Genomic DNA, 23692 nt, shown 5'->3' on the forward strand with positions numbered 1-23692 from the left:
CCGCGAGCATCGTAATTAAATCACGTTGTAAAAGTCCCACATTATCCGTTCCTCGAAGAAACGATTTCCCGGATCAACCGTCCAGAAATTCCAGTCCCATCAACGCTAAATCCTCGATCAGTCGTTTTTTAATAAACTGTATCTCACAAAAGGACGGCTATGGCATATTTATGAATCTTGGCGTTAACGCTCCGTCACTGCGATAATTAAGGCAAGTACTGTACCGGTACTGGAAAAGCGATCGGCGGTGAACTTGCATAAGGGACCATCTTAGCATCGCATTCGGGTGGTATTGTTTAGAGAATCTCGGAAAATCATAAAGCAGAGAGTGGCGACAACAATTGCAAGGAGACACGGCGCATTTCGACAGCTCTGCTTGAAGACGGAACTAGTTTCGTCAAATGTTCACACGTATAAAACGTCCATATTATGTCCAGGGTTAGATGTTTATATTTTTACTTTTTTCGATCGTACTGCCGAAGAGGCTTTTGGCACTTTGCTCAGGGCACTTGCAGAGTAACTGGGCTTGCAGGCAGGAATCGAAACTGCTTCTTAACACAAATTCAGTATTTTTTATATTATCGTACATGATTCTGTTAGCGAGACCAAAACTCATGTTGCACCTAAATGTAATTTTAAAAAAAGAAAGCCATGGGAGGTCTTGGAATTGCCTATTACTGTTTAGGTCCTAATGTAAGACTGGAAATTTTACGTTTTCATGTTAAAATACCAAAACCCGCAGTCGTTTTATTTGCGCACGTTACATTTTAAATGGTTGGTATAATTTCAAACTCGTACTGACATGTGCAGCGAGCGCGCTTTCCAGATGACCTCAAGGTCACGAATAACCGTAATTTCTGAAGTTTTGATATTTCTTTTATCTTTCCAATTTGATTGGTTTTGTGACGCGCAGAATTGAATATAATGCATTCGAGAACTTTTAAGAATCGATACTTACATTCGAAACCATGTTTTCGAGTTCAACATAACCTTTAAAAGTCGACGTAAGCCTAATTTGCGCGGTACGAGATTTCCAGAAATTGACTACGAACAGTATACCGGAGACCAAATTACAATGAAAGATTAAGAAATGAACGGATTTCGCATTCATTTTGGTTGCTTTCGTATCTAATGTGCTTTATTTTATTAGATGAGAGAATTAAAAACTACTTGTCGTCGATTGTCGTTTGGCTTGGCGTTATTAGATTTTTCGAAGAGTTTGGCTAGCCTAATCGAAGTCGGTGAACTGAAAGAAGTCTTCACGGGAAACTGACGAAGATTCCCCTGTAAAACTGAATATAAAGTATCAAGATTTTGAACTCGCGTACCGGTAATTAATGCGGTTTCGTGGTCTAACATGCCCGCCTCTCATCCAGAGGCCCGGGTTGGATTGCGACCAGGTCAGACAATTTTACCTGGATATAAGTCTGGTTCGAGGTCCACTCAGCCTACGTGATTACCTTTAATTGTGGAGCTATCTAATGGTGAGATGGCGACCCCGATCTACAGAGCCCGCAATATCGGCCGAGAGGATTCGTCGCACTGATCATGCGCACCTCGTAATCTGGAGTCCTTCGGGCTGAGCAGCGGTCGCTTGGCAGGCAAAGTCCCACTGGGGCTGTAATTTGGTTTGGTTTAGGAGTTTTGTAAGATTATAATTATACATATTTCATTTTTGTGTTGTTTAGCCAAATTGTTGATGGTTTTCATTCATTCCTGGATTTTCCGTTTTCCCGTATTGTACGTTTTATTTTCATGGTCCCTCGAAAAACGGAGAATCGAGGTTTCACTGTAATATTTTTATCGTTTATAACTTTTGTAATGGTTTTAAGGATCTTCAGATTTAATGAAGATTAAATATTGCTTTTGATGACCCACTAAACTTCAACCATTTTTTGACTTGACAGCATTTGGTTAAAAAATTGTTTGTCCCATCAATGGTCATTGATATTCTAACTCAACAAAGAAAATGTATTATTAAAATTATGAAGGGAGAATTTACTCTGGAGGAATGATAGCAAAGTAGTCTATTAAAAAAAAAAAAAAAGCATTATTATTAATTTTCACTTTTTTTCTTCCTTTCTTTTTTAAATTTTGTCTGGCAATTCCTAGCCTGGTGCAGCCCTCGTAAGGCAAACCTTCCAGCGGGGGCAGCGGCATTTGCCATATATTGGATGTGATATGTTTATGAGATGGATGATAGTGTTTGTGATGAGTGAGTTGCAGCAATATTGGGGACAATGCAAACATCTAGTCTCTGAGCCAAGCGATGCATCAGTTATGCAAAACCTTTCTTTTCCCCACTTGGAACCAAAATAATTGGAATGCTTAAATTATGCAGGGATGTTAATTATGCAAGAAAATATGGCGCATCCTGCCATGTAGGGTTGGCATCAGGAAGAGTGTAAAATCTAGGCTTAAAACCTCTTCTAATTATATTTTATTTTTGCTAATGGTTTAACATTGCTCTAACACATTGAAGGTTTTTGGTGACACAAGGAGAGAAAGGGCTAGGATTGGGAAGGCAGTGGCTGTGGTCTTAAGGCACAGGCCCAGCATTTTGCCTGGTATGAAAATGGAAAAAACCACTGAAAACCATCTTCAGGGCTGGCGACGGTGGGATTCAAACCCTCTCCCAAATACAAACTCACAACTCTGCGATTCTAAATGCGCAGCTAACTTGCTCAGTAATCCACTTGTAGTGCTGACCCAAAGTAATTCGGAATGCCAGAGTTAGACATGTACACGGCTGGGAAACAACTGTCTCCCGTCTCCTCCTCTTGTGAATATTACTGCCTTCTTCAGTATTTCTTAAACTTACAGTATTTAAATGGGTTCTTACTTTGAAAATATCATAAGAGATTCATGTTTTTAATTAATTTGATCTTATGAGGATGGTGCTTGTTCATATAGCCTCTAGTAGAGAGATATCTATGTATAAACATGAGTAATTCTCTTGGTGTATTTTTCAGTTATACTACTTCATCTGTGCAAGCTCTCTGAACAATCTACTGCTCAGGAAAGATCTGTGCCACTGGACTAAAGGCATGCAAATTCGTTACAATCTGTCCCACCTGGAGCAGTGGGCGAGAGACCAACATATGCAGGCAAGTATTTTATTGTGTAGTTAACCTAACTAAGAATAAACCAAACCCTTTTGAATGGTACTAAAGTGTACTGTCTATAGCTGTTTGATTCCTGGTTAGTCAATTTAAGAGCCTATTATTGGGTATGTTCTTCTGACATCGTATAATAGCAGCATTTTGTTGTGAAGAGAGTGAAGTGCCACTTTGCCTGCTTCTTCCTTTTCTATGGTGTATGCACTATGTGATACCACTTTTTAATATTCAGTCAGTATCATGTTGTCGTTTCTTATTTTGTGCAGTTTTTACCTGACTACAATATGACAATGTGCCGCTTCATATACCTTACCTTGTTAAGAGATTTCTTTAGTAGGTGGAAAGACAAAGATAAAAATAGTGTAGGAAAATCCTGTGGGTTATTCCTTGCAATCTAACATTGCACTAATACTTTGTGCACTCGACTGGAAAAGTGCACTGAAAGAATTCAAAGAAGTAATAATTTTTAAAAACGTCATGGTTTAATTCATTCTCATGGCTGTATAATAGTTTAATAGTGTGTTCACTTTTTCATACAGTTTCTTAAGAATTTATTCATTTTGGAATAAGGATAGTAAACCAAGAAGCTCAATGGTATTCACTTACAAGTTTACATTGATTCATATTTAAAGAAATGTCGAAGTGAAGACGGACAGTGATATTATTCGTAGTACTGAGTGTTAATATCAGTATAACTGTATGATGAATTTTATACACGTTTAAAAGTTCCATGTGATTGAAAATAAATTATCAACAGAAAGTCTTGCTCGTCGTAAATGTCAAAACTTGTAGTGCAGGCATAAGCGAAGAAAAGAATTGTGAAAGTGTAATGGGTCTTAGGCACGTATAAGTGTTTAGTTGTATAAATTATTCTAACTTCAGATTTAATGTATTAATAATGGGTAATCGTCCAGGAGTGGTTTTTTTATATTAATGTTATAAAGTTCGGCAAGATGAACGAGTAAATGAATATGGGGCCATGAGGCTTCTCAACCGCCATGAGACAATGGAATTCTACACAGGAATGAATACACAAATTTGATATATTCAGGGATGTTATCGCGATAAGACGGGGATATGTGGAAATTAATTATGGTTACTTAACGTAACGCATGGATCGCTTCACGAATTTAACGTAATTATGGGTTAGACTAATTAATTGATTGTTTGTTGTATATAATGTAAATATGGGTAATTCTTTCAAATAATGCATACTGTTTGTGAATACTTCGATTTAAGTTCAAGTGTCAGGTTGTTCGTTTAGGCTAACCCAGTTTATTTTGATTTCTCAATCACTGCGGTGCTTATTTGTATCGTAGTTATGCATATTTGTTACCAGACATCCAGATATATATGAAAGTGCCAGGGTGTGTAATTATGTATTTGCGTACGGAAGGTCATGAGAAATAATAATGCTTTGTGAGTTTGCAAATTAAAGTAAAATAATAATAATAATAATAATAATAATAATAATAATAATAATAATAATAATAATAATAATAATAATAATAATGCTTTGTCAGTTCGCTAGTTAAAGTGATTTAAATGTGGAGATGACATGTGGCGTAAAAGACTTTAATTCGAGCAGTAAATTTGATTTTAACATTGCACCATCCTGAGGGGATTTCTTTCTTGCACCATATTGGCCATCCCAACAATTGCTCCGGCTATTTTCCCCTCATCCAACCATCACTTCTACGGATCATTAAATGGATCAATGCATTTAAGAAGAACGATGCTAAGTGTCGGTAGCTATGCTCGCTTCTAACATTCATTGAATAAACAGTATCCGCATCATAAAATTTAAGCGATATCGCAATCTTCATTTCTCATATCACATTTATCGATAGGATAATCCTTAAATTGCCACATGACACCTCTCAGGGATAATTAAAATGCATCAGTGAATAGTATTATTTTTACGCGAGGTCAACTGGGAAACCGCATTTCCTTTTTAATAAATTACAATCGATACCATCCATCCATCGGAGTCAATGTTAAGTTGTCCAAGTCCAATTATTCGAAGAAAAGAAAAGAAAAGAAAAGAAAAGAAAAGAAAAAGAAATACAATAAATTTTTTTAAAAATTAATTAATTCAAAATCATCTATACCATGATGATATTAGCCTATCTTCAATAATAACCTCTAAATTGGAAAATCTATAATTTATTTCATGATTCTAGAATCATAAAAGAAAATCTGATAACATTTATTTACATCAATTATCTTCCTCCTCTTTATATGAAAAAAATTAAATTTAATCTACCTACAATCTGATTCAACTGATCCTCGTGCACTTATCCGCATCATAAAAATATTCTATCTGTTGAAGATGTAGTTAAATATTCTCTGGAATTAATTATCTCATGATAATAATGACAATTAATTGATAAGCAGAAAAAAAAATTAATATGGGTTAAAAAAATCTAAGTCCCTAAGCCTTAGTAAATTTCATAACAAATATGCTTAATCTGAGTCCATAAGCTCTTGTTTCTTTCTAAAAAAAATAAAATGCTTATTTTCGTCGATATTAAATTAATATTCTGTCACTAACACATTTGTATCTTCCAATATTATAACGTCAGCAGTTGCAAGTAAGTTCCAAGTATATAACAGCTCAAAATGGCTATTTCAAATATATATCGATCATTAAATGAAAAATATTGGTCACTTTGACCATGTCATTTGGTTAAAATATTCAGATAACATCCTAAAATTAAATGTAGGTATCGTATAAAGAACAATTATTATCGTAATTCAAATAGAAAATATACCTATCATGATTTATGGTTTCACCAATGTCCAATCAAGTATCATAAAATTCGTAGGAATGTATTTGGTAACCTATTTTATTTAATTGTGGTAGAGATTCAAATTATGAAATTGCTCTATCAATTAAAGACATTCTCGATACCAAACTTCAAATAACATTCAGTACAACGTTGACATATTCTCTATGAAGACAACAAGTTTCCCCTTATTTATTTCTTATTTGGATATTTAATCTGAAGACAGTTTACGGTAACCCACATACGAAATCTACGATGTATTTCATTGTATTCATGTACCACTAACCCAATATATCACACATTACCATTTTAATATCTTGCCGCATATGTCAAACATCACCATTGACCAGTAATACATGGTATTTACCACCAAAATTATCCATAAGCATATCTATCTCTCCATTTACCAATATTAATTACCATAATATCTCGTTATTCATTCCCATAAATATATCTCGGCTAATAATTATTCGTAAAACCACATCAACATGTCACTCAAATCCTAACTTCCCTACGTAAACATTTATCATTTCCAACTAGGCGGCAAATCGTCTTAACATATCATTAATGTACTGCAACGGTACATTTCTGGGTTAAGTTTCATTTGTAATACACATGAACACGTTATCCTGTAAATGAAACATATGTATAAACTAAACAAGTTAATATTTACTCACATGTCATCACGTCGTAATAGTAACCAGATCTAAGTTACTCTTCTTTTAAACATTACGTCTGGGATGTCTCTTTGTATACGTTGTTTCAATCCCGTAATGGTTGAAAACATCACTTCAAATCTCTCCTTGTTCAATTATAAACATTCCTATACTATGACATTGATTATAAACTCTGGAAGAAATACCTACTCTCATAATGATAAATCAACTAGGATAATCTCATTGCAAAGATAGTATCGACTGAGATTTCATCACGAAGAACTCCGTAACAAGCAACATACCAATGTTCACTACAAATACTTAAATACTACGTCTACGACACATTAGTCTCAATATAATAAATTAATTCTTTGGAACTTAGCTTGCGGCTGCTGATGTTAGATGACTGGGTTATGGCTCCGATGTTGTCATCTTAGGGCTGCGTAGAAAGTCCCCAACATCCGTTACGTCACCATCAGGTTGTAGTCTCAAAACCCGGGTTAGCAGGAGCAGCTGGGCGGTCTACGTCGGAAAGTCGGCTCCATCTCCGATTTAGCCTCTCATGTTGTAGCCGTTAGTCATATGTGAAAGAAACATTTCCAATATGGCAATTAATATCACGTCCATATCCTTCAGAATGTTCTACAAAGAATCTAGATTATATTTTTGTTTCAGGTTATTATGTTAGAAATTCAATGTCAATTCCTTGTGGCAGATTTTAACAGGTAAATTATCAAATTAGCTTTAATTTTTTCTATCCAGCCAATCAACCTATAATACGTTAAATTTGACTTGGTATTTCGTAACGGCCTTCGGTGTATATTCCAACTACTGTCCGGATACTATTCAACTTCTTCTGATTTTCCGCCTCCATATTTGATCAGATATAGGCGTAATTCTAAAATCTCTTCACTGTGCGGGTTCTTCAACTCTTATTAATTGAAATATCTCCCTTCTTCTTTCCGCGAGGATTATTTTTTTCGTAGATAAACTTACTTCGAAGTTTTGCGTACCAAATTTTTTTTATTGTTCAAACTCTTCCTCTTTTTTAACAATTTTAAAAACTTTCTATTATTTTTTATCACGGCCGCATGGATCCTTTATAACTTTACGTCTAACTCCATGACCTAGGCATACTTAATTCGCCAAATGAACATCTTTGTCGTCACATGCATGGCCTCCTTGATTTTATGCGTCCGTATTATATATATACTCTGAAATCACGGCCTATTTCACTTAATATATTCGTTCTTTTTTAGATGTATGGCTCAATTACATAATCTTTGCGATCTCATTACCGTGCATGGCAAACTTTAAACATCGTATGACATCCTTTATTCCGTTATCAGGACGATGAAAACGGTACAACATTAATTGTTGATTTAACATTTATGGACACTATAATAATCATAAATATTTGTTTAGAGGCGATAGAGGCACTTGTATATGATGGTCATGCTATGTTGAAGGCCCAGGGTGGTTTGAGCCCATTTTTTATGTTGAAATTCGTGCAGGACAAAAATCCGGCATGAGATGAAATTGAATCATACTGATGAAGAAAGATGAATCCTGAAGCCTATGTCGATATAATATGCCGAAGGCTGCGGTTCCGAATACCGTTATGTCCCGACCGAAGTGAAATTGGATCTTTGGTCGTTCATATTGGGTTTTAACATATGTGACTAAATTCTAAAGATTGGAAATTACAATATAAAAATTTTCAAATTAATAATAATAATAATAATAATAATAATAATCCAAGTACTGTAAATCATGTCTTAATGGATTACTTAGTGCCAAACTAGACCGAAACTAGACCTGAAACAGATAACTAAAAGGAAAATTTTGCCAAAAAGATTATGTACAAACACATAGTTGTTACGATTTTATTAATATAGATTGTTTTTTTCCCCCAGTTTAGTAAGTTTTGATTGCTGTCTATTGTGTATGATGAGAGATCTATGAAGGATTCTTCTGTTACAGGATGATAATGTTCTGGAGACTCTGCAGCCAATTATCCAAGCTGCTCAGTTGTTGCAAGCTCGTAAGACAGATGATGATGTTCAGAGTGTGTGCGACATGTGTGATAAGCTTTCCATGTTCCAGGTATGTGGTTGAAAGATTAGCTCTTAGGTGTTACACTCTGATTTATTTAGATGAAAATTACTTCCTATACCACTGTCATTATTCTGCAGGAAAAATAATTTTATTTACAAAGTTGAAACTGTACGTTTCACAGATTGTTTCTCAGTACTTATGACGTATATTTGCCCAATGTATGGTACATTTTGAAGCACATACCAACATGTAAACCAGGGATTTTTGGTCACTTGTGAACCTCTTGCATGTTATAAATCTCATTTCGTATTGACAGCTATCACTTTACAAATAGAAAAGTCTTCATTTTCAATACATCTAACACATTTTTGTATTGAAAAGGAGGATAACGTAAAGACTTTTCTATTTAAAGTGACTTGTGAACCTCATGTTTTATTTGCTGCTTTAGGAAGATTAAAAAATTGTCAAAATGCCCAGGTGTAACTTGATAACCACCGTTGTCAGCACATTCATTGTGAACATTGTTATTAGGCTTTGGTCCTTTACATGAAATTTCACCTACAGTCTACGGATCCACGTCACACTCGGTCACCGTGAGAGTCACTGTCATCGGCAAAATAAGTCGATGAGCTCCGATTTCCAGTTCTATGTCTTTCTGTCTTAAAATAAGAAAGAATAAGAAAGAAATGGTTTGGAGAGTGAAGTTCAGATACCAGCAGTTGATCATCTCATCCTCTGTCCCAAAACTCTCCATCGAGAACTATACCTCGTAATAAATTAGTGATGTGATTTATCCAAGCTCCTATTCATGTGTGTGCTGGAGAATACAAAATAGAACTAAGATATCATGTAACTAAGAACAATGAGATAAACAACAGTAGGAGGCAATGTTTACATATGTAGTAAACATGACATTGTGCTTAAAATAGAGCTTTCTTTAGGTAACAAAATGAGAAAGTGTCTCATCGAAGGGTTTTGAAATAAAACAAAAGATAACACATCTCAAAATCTGTCCTTATACTGAGAGTTATGAATAGGCACAGTTGATGGGAGAATACCCATAAATACAGTAGAAGTCCGTTATAGCGAGAATTAATAATAGCGAAAAATGTATTCGCTATAACGGATTGTCGTTATATCCGATTTTTGTATAAAAGTCGGAAAACCCTTCATGCACTTTGAAATCGGTATGAAACGGCAATCAGTTTGTTCAAAACTTGCGTTTCCGCAGATGATATCCACACTACGACTTACTTGTTATTTTTCGTAATCCGATACTACATGAAAGTGTATGTTTAATTTCATTCTGAAAAAAATATAGTTCCGTATTTCTCCGAATCCAAGATGAACCCCACTTTTTCCTTCAAAAAATTTAAATCAGGCTCAAAAACAAGTTTGTAAAATCGTACAGGCCTACGCATTTTTAGACTATTTTTAGACGCCGAACATTGACTTTCGTCACGCCGTATTTCATTTTTTTTGCGGCTGCACAATTATTCTTTATTTCTGCGAGTTTAGCGACCATTAACTTAACATTGGCATCATAATACCGAAAAGAACTCGTTCAAAATTTTCCGGCAATATCTATTCCATGCGTCTCTTACAATACAGCGATTCATCAGGAAATTATTCTTGCTGTCTATAAAACTGTTATTTTTACGCAGCGTCAGATATAACCGGCTACCGCTACACGCACGTCTTGCATGTCGGGTACGACCAAATTCAATGGTTAGCGATGTATAGGCCTAATCGCGAACGTTGAAAGTCAACGAACGAGTTTATTGCGCCACGGTATGGTCAACCACCCTTGCGTTTTTCGTGCACATACCTATTTCATCATCGACTTCTTTAAAGCGTCCTTGTTGTGGACCACTGAATGCATTTTTTTTTACAGTACGCATTTTTTTAGGACTTTGTCTTCACGCTAACGCCAAATATTGGCTTTAGTTAGGCCTATGCCGTATTTTCTTGCGGCTGCACAATTATTCTACATTTCCAAGTGTTTAATAAACATTAACTTAAAATTGGCATCATAATATCGACTAGAACCCGTTGAAAATTTGCCGGCAATACTTTTTCCACGTATCTTTACAATACGACTATTCATCACGGAAATATTCCTGCTGTCTATAAACCTTAACTTTACTAAGCGTCAAGTACAATAGACGCGTTAAGACTCTGCCACCGAGTAGCCATGGATTTTCTAAGAATTCGAAGGGTCGCATGTTTTGATGCCATTCTACAGATTTGAGAAACACACACACTGTACGCTGTACAACCGGTAGCGATGTGTAGTAAAGAAGCGGTCGTCAATGAGTTCTGTGCGCGTGTGAAAAGAAGCAGCGTGGTTACCGCGGTAGTTGCCAGAGGTATCCATTAACCTACTGTTAGGCCGCAAATGCAGCAACCCTTGAGTTTTCCCATGAGATTCTGAGAAAGAAAAGGTCTTGGATTCGGAGAAATACGGTATCACTTCAGAGATCTCTGTGGCAAACACCTCAGCTTTCTTCTTCAAACAGCGTCACCTAACCTAACCGTATATGTAGCCTATCATGAAAACATATTTGAAACGTGTGTAGAGAAATAACCTCCTCGTGAAAAATTTACATGTAAATAGCCGTAACTAGACGCGAGAAGATATGAAATATCCTCTGAAATCAGTGATGCACTCTGCCATGTCTTGAGGTGTATGACATTCTTACGTAATTTCTGTATATAACATTAAAATTAAGATATCGTTTATTCAGTGTTTATTTTTACGAGTTAACAACTGCTATCGGCCACGTTATTTACGTAATTATTACGAAAACGTGTTATCCTCTTTCATTTCGAATTTTCTTTAGAGAACAGGAGTCGATGGGTATTACTAATCAATTCCAACATCGCCTTTGAATGTCAACAAGAGCTCGCAAATGCACAAAGTGAGAAAACTGTACTGTACCGAAGATGATCGATCGCATTTTGTTGCAAACGTTTCAGTTTTCTTATTCAAACAGCGTCACATATCCTAACTTAACCATACTATACATATGATGAAAACACACTTCAAGCGCCGGTAGAGAAATTATACCTTTCTTGCTATAAATTTTCATAATAGCCTTTCCAGAATTTAACCAGACGCGACAAAATACAAACTAACATATGAAATCAATTAAGCACTCTGCCATATCTCGAGGTGTATCCCATTCTTACTTAATTGCAGTATTTAGCCTCAAAATTAAGCGGTCGTTTAGTCAGCCTTAATTTTTAACGAGTTAACAACCGTTATTGGACACGTTATTCACGCATTTATTACGAAAATATGTTCTTTCATTTCGAATTTTCTTTACGGAACAGATGTCGACGGATATTGCTAATCGACACCGATATCGCCTTCGAATGTCGACGAGAGAAATCGCTAGTGCACATAGCGAGGAAATGATGCCGAAGGTAATCGATCGCATGCAATATCATCGCTGGGGTGCATAAATATCGGTAACGGAAAAAATCGCGCGCTTAATCGCTCGTAATAACGGATGTGCCAGTGATGGGGTTCTCGCTGTAACCGAAGGACAATATACAGGTTAATATAGGAATTTTGAAAGGACAGAAAAAAGCCATCGCTATAACGGAGTTCTCATTATATGCCGTACTCGCTATAGCGGACTTCTACTGTGCCTTGTTGCAGTGGCAACTTAGGAGCTGTTACCAGTGTTTAGAGTAAATCAACAGACTGACATAGGAGCAGAAACTGTTAAATGTAATTTTTAATCTGTTAATAAGTTACTGAAAATACAAGCAAAACTCAAAGCTCACAGATGAACATTTAATTACTTAAATGTTACACGACCCATACTGCATAGCCAACTTGCTCTGCATCGCCTTACATGCGACTAGGACTATTTTTTATGAGCACTTATAATCGTTGTGGGAATCTCACTCAGTTCCAGTGTTATCTACTACTTCACACTACCCTCACACATCAGTAAATGTTCACACAAGACAGGAGTGAATGTTGCCAAAAGACACTTAACAAATTAATACACATGCGGCTTTTCAAGTTATTGTTGCCAAATATTACAACCAAAGAGCAGTTTCTTTTTGAAGAGCCGGGCTGAGTGGTTCAGAGGGTTGAGGCGCTGGCCTTCTGACCCCAACTTGGCAGGATCGATCCTGGCCCAGTCTGGTGATGTTTGGAGATGCTCAAGTATGTTAGCCTCGTGTTGGTAGGTTTACTGCCACGTAAAAGAACTCCTGCAGGACAAATTTCTGGCACGTCTGCGCCTCTGAAAACCGTCAAAGTAGTTAGTGGGATGTGAAGCAAATAACATTAACATTATTATTATTATTATTATTATTATTATTATTATTATTATTATTATTATTATTATTATTGTCTTTTTGTGGACCAGAGAGGTGCAAGAGGGTGCGGGTGTGAATGGGCGGACAGAGAAAACATCAAAGTATAATTTAAAACTCTTTGAAATTGTATTTCTTTCCTTCCCTCCCCAATTTCAGATTTTAAGGTTTGTTAAAGAATAACAAAAAACAGTTGGATGGACAGAAGGGGAGCTCCTCAACTCTTATAACAATAGTTTTCTGAAACCTAAGAACAACCAGGTACAATGCATAATGAACTCTCTAGGAGATTGCTCTCCAAAACATGTTCCAATTTAGCCTCTCCGAGGCACAATCAAAATTTTACCTTAGCTCAAATACAAACAGTTTTCACATCCTACTTGCATGACAGTCTAAGTTACATAGAAATAGTTAAATTTTAACAGAGGCAATAAGTGCCCATTCTACATGGCCTTAGTGGTCAAAAGAAAGATTTAAGTTATCGGCCGTAAACTCAGAATGTTAGAAGGCGAACACGTGACCTCCTTTGAAATACACTTGAAAATTCTTGAAAACCCCAAGTGTGCTTATAACCCCAAAGTTACAGAGGCTAAGTCTGTACTACAGAGGTGACTAGAAGGTGAAAAATTATAAGTACAAAAGAGATAATTTTTAAATGTTACAAATTCATAGTCGCCCCAATACCAGGTTGAATGGGAATTGAGAGGGTTCACACTCTTTATTCCCCAAGTTAGAATGAAGTCCTTAGACTTGTTTGAAAATTTACATTGGAAGATTGAGTTTTACATTACAAAAGAATTTTTAAACCTTCCCCTCAAGTTAGCTTTCTGAGACTATCACATGATTAAAAGATGTCTGTCATAACCTTGATCTGATGGCCTTCTGACGATGGGCGAGGCTTGCCCCTTGTCTCCTCTACAAACACATACCTCTTGATTGGGGTGCTGGAAAGACAACATGGCCCAAAAGGTCCCAGAATTCTCTGGGCCGAAGCCCTGTACACACCCACGATTTTGATTGGTTAAGAAATTAAATACCGAAAATGGTGATTGGTGGAAAATTTAAGAAGGAAGAGATAGAAGTGGTAGTAACCCTAGAACACCAAAAATAATCTACAAACAATTCAGTTTAGCCAGCTGATAAATACAAAATTATCTTGAAAATTAATTGTCCATCCTCCCACCAGAGGAGGCACATAAATCGACAGTAGAGACATCTGAAGATAAACGTTCAAACTTCTTCCAGTACATAGTTTGAAGTACACATTACAGATGGGCTTCTAAAAGGCGCTCAGTTTTAATACACTGAGCGAGTGTACCTCTGGTATTATTATTATTATTATTATTATTATTATTATTATTATTATTATTATTATTATTATTATTATTATTATTATTATTATTATTATTATCTTTTTGAAGAACGATATTGGTATGTGTTTGGGACATGTTAATGCATGTAATTTTAGTGACCAATGCAGTCAAAACTACAAATTTCTCTAAAATATGGAGTTTCTAGTTTAATCTAGATCTACTGAAACCAGCTGTAGTCACCAAACTGTTGTCATGCAGAGTACAATAAACAATAATCAGTTAAAACTTCTGATCTCTATTTTGGTATAGTTTACATAATTTATTTAATATGTAGGTATATGCTGTAGGAAATTGGTATGCATTTGCCAAATAAATTAGTTCTTTAACCCTTTAAAGCAGGGGTCAGTATTATCATGTCCCAAGAATAATGGGCAAGAGGTTTATGTGTGGTGACCATGTATCACCTTATAATCTACAAGTCTTGGCTGAACAGATGTCTCTTTGTAGGCCAAGGCCCATGAGGGCTGTAGTGTCTTGCGTTTTGGTTTCATTTGGTTTCGGACTACTTCAGTAGAACAGTAATGAAACAGTGGCTCACATGAGAAAGGAATTTCACTCTAAGGGAATGAACATAATATTGCTTTAGGTCTGTACATGATCATCTCATTGGACATGGACAATCTCCACATGTTCACAAACTGCCTTGTGTGAATAGACAGGCTCTCTCCTCATCAATCCCATTTCTACTACACCTGTCTCCTCTCGGCCCCTGACAAGATCTTGTCTGCTTCCCAGAGTCGTCAGGAGGGCAGGCATCAACACTCCTTGAGGGGCCTTCTTGACAGATCTTCAATCTTGACATGGGAATTGTAGGATAAGAAGAAAACTGGATAAATACAGGGAAAGGGAAGAAGCATAAGATAAAGATAAATATCAGTGGTAAGAGATTAGGAACACAGGACGAGCACAAAAGGAGAAATGGATACCAATGGGATTACATTAGTTTTGGAAAGGAACAAACAAGTGTTGTATCAACTCATCTATTCTATTAATATAAATGAAATGGTGTCTGTCTGCTTGTTTGTTTTTTCCAGATAAGCTTGAAAACTTCTGGACCAATTGAGCTGAAATTTGTTAAGGATGTAGCTTGAAAGCCCAAGTCACACAAGGGAAACTTTTGTTTTTGATATTTCACCGTTTCATTCTAGTAGAGGATTTTAAAGGGGTACGTCCAAAAATTTGAGCAATTTTTGTCCTACATCAACTAAAATGCCACGAACTTGCTACGCTAGCGTAGCAGGGGGAGAGGTGATACTTCCACGTGGCACGTCCCAGGCGGCGGATAGGGGGGTCCTAACCGGCTTGCCGGCGGACTTGAGGGAAATAAAATACCTCTCGTGGACCAAACACACTACCCCCTGTAGGTGGGGGACGCTCATGTAGAATACACCCGCGGTATCCCCTGCCTGTCGTAAGAGGCGACTACAAGGGGCGACCAAGGGATGCTGGTATTAGAACCATGAAACTACTATTGATTAGTACCATCACGCGGGGAACACCATGGGTCGCCTTTACTTAAGAGTAGTACAGATGTGCACATTAATGGTGTCCCGACATAAACAATCAACACTGTCCCACTCCAGTACTGAAAAGAAGGGGAGAGAGTGAAGGGGTAGTGTTGAAGGCCAATCCAGTACAAAACATGGGGGAAGGGAGTGAAGGAATAGTGTCGAAGGCACAATGACTCACCTTCTCGCTTAACGCATTGCTGCATGGACTGCATGCAGATAGCCCGCTACAAGACTTCGTTGTGATCGAAATGGGCACAGTGGCGGATGTATTGAAGTACAGCATTAGGTTACCTACTCGTCCGGCCCCGCGGTGTACGGGGCAATGCGTCCGGCCGCCCCGGATTCGATTCCCGGCCGGGTCAGGGGGTTTTAATTGTAAATGATTAATATCCCTGGCCTGGGGACTGCGTATTTGTGTCGTCCTTAACGTTCCTCACATTCAACACTCAACACTTCCGCAATTCCAATTACATGCAGGTTCATATATTGTGCAAGTAGGGGCAAAAGAAATCTATACGTTGACGCCCCAAAAAAATAGCATTTTAACATAAAAAATTAAAAGTAACCTACTCTGATAATTGCAGTATTAAGACGTAAAGGAGGTTTTTAACCGAAAAGTATTTTATACTAGTTAGGAATATTTTGTAGCTGCATTATATTGGGTCTACCAATCCTTCTTCACCTCGTTCTTGCCATATTTCTATCCATCTCCCAACTGTCTTAAGACTGCATGGTATTGCTTGTGCTATTGCTTGGGGGACCATGTGAGCCTCCCACATGCCAATAATACGGCCTCGATTCACCTGTGATAGGATAGGAGCCATCTTATTACAATGTTACAGTATAACGCTGGAATACACACACTGTGTATTCAGCACTACCTGTTCACTCCCTTCCCCTCCTTTTCAGTACTGGAGTGGCCTTCAACACTATCCCTTTACTCTCTCCCCTCCTTTTCAGTACTGGAGTGGGGCAGTGTTCATTGTTTACGTCGGGACACCATTAATGTGCGTGCGTGTACCACTATATTTGGTACACAATAGGTTTGTGATTAGTAGCAGCAGAGAGTGGTTCCCCTGTGGGTTTCCAGTACCCGTGCTTCGTACCCATGTGAGCAACACCGCGGGTCTGGGCGTAGCCTGTGAGTTGTACCACTATATGAGCGGCACCGTGGGTCTGTGTTGCCTGTGATTAGTACCCCCTATGTGAGGAACACCACTGGGCCCGTGGGACCGGCACCCGTGACTAGTACACCTAGGTGAAGAAACTCGTTGGTTTGCATTGGCTATGAGCGGCGCCATTGTGTGAGAAACGCCATGGGTCTGCGTTACCTGTACGAAGTACAATATTTGTGATTAGGACCATCTTGTGTGGAACACTGTGAGTCTTCGCTACTTTTGATTAGTACCCCAACATGACAAATAGCATGGTTCTACTTTACTCGGGACATGTACCATTTTGTGGGGCCTTAGACGTGGATTTTGCACCCCTTTCGACATCAAGCATCCTCGATTCAGGATTCTGCTTTACGAGTGGTCCCTTGGTCAGTAATAAATTATATACGATCCCTTTTTTGAGTTGAATCAACTAATTTTTTGTTTGCTCGTTTTTTTTTTTGTTTTTTTTGCTACATGTCTATCCATTCCTTCTTCATGGCATTTTTTTCTTTTTTTTTTTTCTTTTGGTCAGTTTATGATTTTGAATTTTTTGATGTCATTTCATTTCGTACCATTAGGGGCCGATGACCTCGATGTTAGGCCCCTTTAAACAACAAGCATCATCATCATCATCATCAACTAAAATAATGGGTAAAGGATTGGTTCTATTGAAAAATGAAGCGCACCATATGTCCTTGAAATTAATATAAATTTTTAAAAACATTTGCATTTTCTTCTTAAGTCTTGACTGTTTCTGAGAAAACACAGCTTTCTTGTGTTTTTGACTGTGGTTGCCTTCACTAATGAATATGCTACATTTTGTGTGTAAGCAGGAGTGTGAAACCATGGCCAGCTGAAGAATGAGTGTGCCATTCTGTGGAAAGCGTTTCTAAGCTACAGTTGTATTGCTGAGAGTGCTAAGTGTTCTTATCCATATCATTATCATCGTCATCGTATTATATTTCATGTTTCTATCTTTTTAATATTGTGTAGGTTTAGGATTCATATGTAGTGGCTTTCTAATTTATATTTCATTTTACATAATTATTTAGAGAACCAGTGCTTCAGTCACCGCCAGACTTACGTGGCGTGCTCTTGGTTGTTGAAAGAGCATAACCTAGATATTTAAGTACCTTATGAGAAGGTCGTAATAATGTCTACAAGAGTGTGTTGTAAGACATGCACATACTTATGGGCCACCTTAATTTAACCACTTTAATCCTTGCTCATAAATCTGTATGAAGAAAGGGTACTTGAGTTAGTATATAACATATATAGAGAGAGGAACAACAACAAAAAAAAACACATAATAGGACATCACTATGACGGGTTAGGATCCTTTTCTCCTTTTGTGTTTGTCCTGTGTTCCTAATCTTTTATACCACCAGTACTTATCTTTATCCTATGTTTCTTCCCTTTTGTTGTATTTATCCAGCTTTCTTCTTATCCTACACTCGAAATCGTATCCATGCAGCTCTTGATGGAGAGAGACATGGTACGGATGGAACAATGATGGAGAACATGCAGTACACTTGCCTAACTCGTGCCACTTCCTTGTGCAATTGCATGTGACGTAACATGTGGATCTACAGCAACAGCAGCTAGAACATTAACTTAATCCTCTTTTTCAGTCACTCATTTGTTTCTGTTAAGTTTTCTGTGTGTTACACTTCCAATTTCACATAATTGATTGAATAGGTTCACAAATAATTATTGAGATGGGTGATGTCTATCAGGATATCGTTCCACGTACAGAGCACAGCTATCTTCCTACATTCTCCATACACCATTAACATGTCAGATTTTTCAGCATTAGTAAATACCATCTCCCACCATGTCCTTGAACTATTGTGAACAAATGAAATGAAAATCCGCAGCCTGTTTCCAGTCATTTGACTGGGTCAGGATTGGAATGAATGAAGCCTCCATCTAGCGGCGAGGATAGCAATTGTGCCGGCTGCCGAAGCCTGTCATGCTCCTCTGGGGCAATGATTAATAAATGACAGATGAAATGAAATGAAATGATATTACAGTGTGTTGCTGGAATAAAAGATGACGGAAAACCGGAGTACCCGGAGAAAAACCTGTCCCGCCTCCGCTTTGTCCAGCACAAATCTCGCACAGAGTGACTAGGATTTGAACCACGGAACCCAGCGATGAGAGGCTGGTGTGCTGCCGCCTGAGCCACGAAGGCTTATCATGAACAAACTGACAATAAAATTGCAATGCAATCAGTGTACTATAAAAGAAACACACGTAAGCTCCTCATGCCCTTGTAACTAAGCAGTTTAATGAGCAAACAACTGTCAGTATTTACAATAGCAATGTTAACTACTTGTGTTAGGATCAAATTTTATTTTGTTAATGTCAGTAGGCATTGTTCCATTTGAAAAAATGTAACTTCCCAAAATAATACACATTCTAATAATTATTAAATCTACGCATGGGCTATAATTGAGCTCTTCGTTACACTTTATTTCTATGAAAACAGTACTTCAACAGCACCTTCCATTTCAGAAATATTGGGGGTGCAAGTTTTACGTGATTCATCCTGTGTATGACCTGATTTGATACTAGATTGTTCCTTTCTAATGTTTATAACTAACTCAAAATACTTAACCAAATATCATCTGGTTGTGGCGTACCCATGTAAGATTTTTGCATAAGACAAGAGAAACTGCTGCTTGTTCACAAAACATGAACAAAGAGAAACAAAGAAGTCTCATAGGAGGCTTCCTGGGATAAATTGCCAGCAAGTCATTCATAGCTTGTCTGTGGTAAATACTTGTTCACTTTAAAGTTCTTTTGGGACATTAACTTCAATGTTTGGCCCCTTAAAACAGCAGCAATAATAATAATAATAATAATAATAATAATAATAATAATAATAATAATAATAATAATAATCGTCGTCATACACATCATTACCAATGTTGTCATTTCAGATCAGCATGAACATTTTTTACTGTACTGTATACTAGCCATCTGTCTTCCTTGAGTAAATGAGAATTATGAAACAATGCAGTGATCATTGCAGACATTCGTATGTTTTTGCTATCCAGGATAGAGTTACAAGATGTAATTATCTACCACTGTCTGTAATACTAGCATGGCTCCTGAATTTGCCTTATGTTTCAAACAACTCAGCTCATTAATTTCCATGATAAAAATTTACAGCAATGTAGGCCTGTATTCTATATCATATTAGTTCACTTTCTCCACAGTGGCAACCTGTAAATTAAGTTGATGGTTCCATGATATTTCATCTTTCTCTTTTCCTTTAAACTGCATTAAACCTGAATAAAACACAACTACAACTTTGACTCTACTTAGTTTAATCATGGGTAGTATATTACCACCTGACTTTATTTGATACTGTTCTCTTTTATATATAAATTAAAGTGTGCAAAAGCCAATGAATTTTGTCCTTTCTAGATCATCAAGATCCTGAACCTCTATACCCCAGCAGATGAATTTGAGGAACGTGTTCCTGTATCCTTCATTCGTAAGATTCAAGCCAAGCTACAAGAGCGGACGGAAGAACAGGTAAATGTGTGAAAATGGTATTTATGAAAAACAAAAAGAGAATATTCAGATATTTTTCAGTAGTGATGGTGAGGTGGTGTGAGGGGAAGCACACTTGGAACAACTGTCTTAGTAGAAACAAATTCCATTGGTGACTAGGGTTGGAAAGTGACTAGTGATGAAAGTGTTGGAAGCAGTAAAATTCAGAATTAGAAATGAGATTCTAGAGTCTAAAGCTCTTCATAGTCTCCAAACACAAAACTGTTGATACTGTGGTGCAGGCTTTCGCAGCCAGTATCAACTGACAAGTTTGATGTTTTTCTGGGATATTAGGTTATCAGTTAATGTAAGAAATTTCATTTTTCGTCCGTATTGAACTGAGAATTACAATAAATAAACTTTATATGTCCACCTATTGTATTGAATAGGTGGACATATAGATTTTATTTATTGTAATATTAGGTTATGTTAACATTTTAAATATGTTGGTATTTCAACTACACTGAAAACAAAATGACAGAGCGAAGTGGTGCATTGCTTCTTGGTTACAATCTAATGGACATAGCAAGTATAAACACAGTCTGAAGAGAAACAAAAGAAGAAATATGAGAGAAAGGCATTGCTTCAATACATCCCAGTAATTATGGACAGGATTAGCAAGGTTTTAAAGTATCATAATATCAAGGTCTTTTGTTTCTAAGAAGGAAAAGCATAAAACAGATCAGTGTAGAAATGGAAGTAGAATTTATTGCTGTACAATGTAGAAATTGGAATTGGTATGTACAGGTACCCAGCAGGTAACATAAATAATTTTCTTGAGAATTTGGATGAGTTAATGGGTGCTGTAGTGTACAGAAATAAGAAAGTTGTTCTGCTAGGAGATCTAAATATAGATTGTTTAACAGAAACTATCTCTCTATCAAAAATTGTGTGGTATAGTCAGTATGCATAACACTTAGAGATTTTTGCAGTGTCCAATAAGAATTATACAAACCTCAAAAACAGGAATCTATCACGTTATATAGATTCAAATCCTTACCATGCTGACGTTATAAGTTGTCATATTTAGCAGAGTGATCAGACAATAGATATACCGTATAAGAATTCAGTCCAGCATAAGAACATAACTCAACACACACTTATATAAACTGTAAGGGTCCGCAATATTAATTGCTTAAGAGTCTTCAAACATAAAGGTGGAATCCATTCTTCATAATTGATGATATTAACACATTGGAGACGGTCATATTTAAATGCCAGCTTATAAATCACATTTTGTACCATATTGGCTCAACACAACTAAGGTTATGTTACAAGGAGATTCCCACCTTCCAATACTTGTCAATTTCTTATAGCTAGTTTATTATTTACTTAACATAATCCAGCTTAATCTCAGAGTATAATACTAAATAGAACATGTTTCGTTCCAATTATGGAACGTTTTTGAGGACAAATAGTTACAGAATATCAGCAAAGGACCCAACCATAATTGGTCTAGTCCATATAACCAAAAGCAATATACAACAAAGATTGAACAAAAATTGAAAAGACAAATAAAACACTTGTGATGATTATGATGATAATGAGATAAAATATTCATGTTGGGTTAAAATTTTCCACCAAGTCAATGTCCAAGTTCACAAATAAAATCGGCGTAAGGGGTCTTCTTTTTAGGCTGGAGAAGTATGTACTTGTTGAATCTTGAAGGTAAAATTCAGAATATAAAAGATTTTCTTAAAATATGATTGTGTCATGGGAACTCTTGAAAACAACCATAGTTGAAGTTGAATTTAAAGTTAGACTGTTGAAATAAGTCTGAAACAAGAAAGAAATTAAGTAAGAAGGGTGGTATTTAAATGGAGAAAACCTTGCAAGAATGTACATTTGTGAGGTGTACAAGGATATATGAAATTGTTTACCTCATAGTCGGTCTTGTTGTGTTTAGCGTCCTCCCTTATGCTGTGTAATCAATTGACTTTGTATGTGTGTGAGGAGCTTATGGAAGGCGAGGCGAAGCAGAAGAAGTAGGGAGAGTAGGGGAAATGCTGTGTAGGTTGGAACTAACGGAGAGGAAGTGTGTGTGATGTTTTTCCGGATCCTTTTTGATGGCTTTCCTAGATAAATCCAATATTCTTACCAGGGTTTTGTTTCTGATCTATCTCAATGTAAATATTTTCCAAACTATTCATTCATTTTCCTTTGTTTAACGTTCGCAGAATGGTCAAGTCTTTTTCTGTTGTCATAAAATTTCCTGTCCGCATGTACCGCACGTACTTTCCCGCTCATTTCACAGCTGAGACTCAACGATGACGTAGCCTCAGGTTATGTAGGAACGTGGCTGTGTTATCAGTGTCTTGGAAGAAGAGCTCTCGACTTATGCTCATAAATAGTATATTTTATGCTGATGGAAGCATTCAACAGTATCCTAGCGAAGTCACATCTTGCTGAAACTGCAGCTAATATTTTTAGCTACAGGGATAACGTGCCCGTAGATTCTCCGAGCTCCATCAGCAGCAATGAAATAGCTCGCCGTAGTTTCTACGGACATCATCTCCAATGTGTTAATAGTATGTGGGATGTATTTTATGGATATTCAGAATCCACACTCTACAGTAAAGCCTATCATGTGAAAAAGAAAGTTGAGAATAAGAGTTGAGAATAGATTCTTTATAGGAATTCTTTTGTGTTGGGCCACCTGTTCAGTGCAAAATTAAAACAAGTCACTTAATAACCTACTTAGATTAGCTAAATCAGTTAGTTCATTTATTCTCTGCGACCACTCAAGAGTTGAAATCAACCATTGACAGCCTTGGAAATACTCCTTCAACTGGGTGAGGTGGAATATTTTCAAATTTATTGAAACAATGCAAGGATGAGCTTATTATCCCATTAATGTACATTGTAAAACAAGCACTAATGAATGTCTAAAAACTAGTATCATTAAACTGTTCTCAAGAAAGGATCGGTCAATGATACAAACTACTACAGGCCAATAACACTAATTTCTGCTTTAGGTAAACTCCTGGAGAAAATTTTCAATTTTTTTACTTGCATTTATTAGGAAACATTGTCATCTTAGATGCTCAAGTAAAAAAACTAGCAGGAGCAAAGTACGTATACATCTAGGAAACCGATGGAGAGCAGCGACTTGCCATGTAAAACTGCA

At 36.8% G+C, this 23692-nt stretch overlaps 1 protein-coding gene across 1 annotated transcript in view; it reads left to right on the forward strand.

Annotated features, from left to right (window-relative positions):
* The window catches only part of didum (dilute class unconventional myosin), a 616021-nt gene that overhangs the window by 577572 nt on the left and 14757 nt on the right, over positions 1–23692 (forward strand). The window contains exons 29-31 of the mRNA XM_067147235.2: positions 2973–3107; positions 8548–8670; positions 20437–20547. Of these exons, the coding sequence (XP_067003336.2) occupies positions 2973–3107; positions 8548–8670; positions 20437–20547 (369 nt within the window). The remainder of the gene's footprint in view (positions 1–2972; positions 3108–8547; positions 8671–20436; positions 20548–23692) is intronic.

Source organism: Anabrus simplex, chromosome 5 (genome assembly GCF_040414725.1).
Source record: "Anabrus simplex isolate iqAnaSimp1 chromosome 5, ASM4041472v1, whole genome shotgun sequence".
Classification (NCBI taxonomy): Eukaryota; Metazoa; Arthropoda; class Insecta; order Orthoptera; family Tettigoniidae; genus Anabrus; species Anabrus simplex.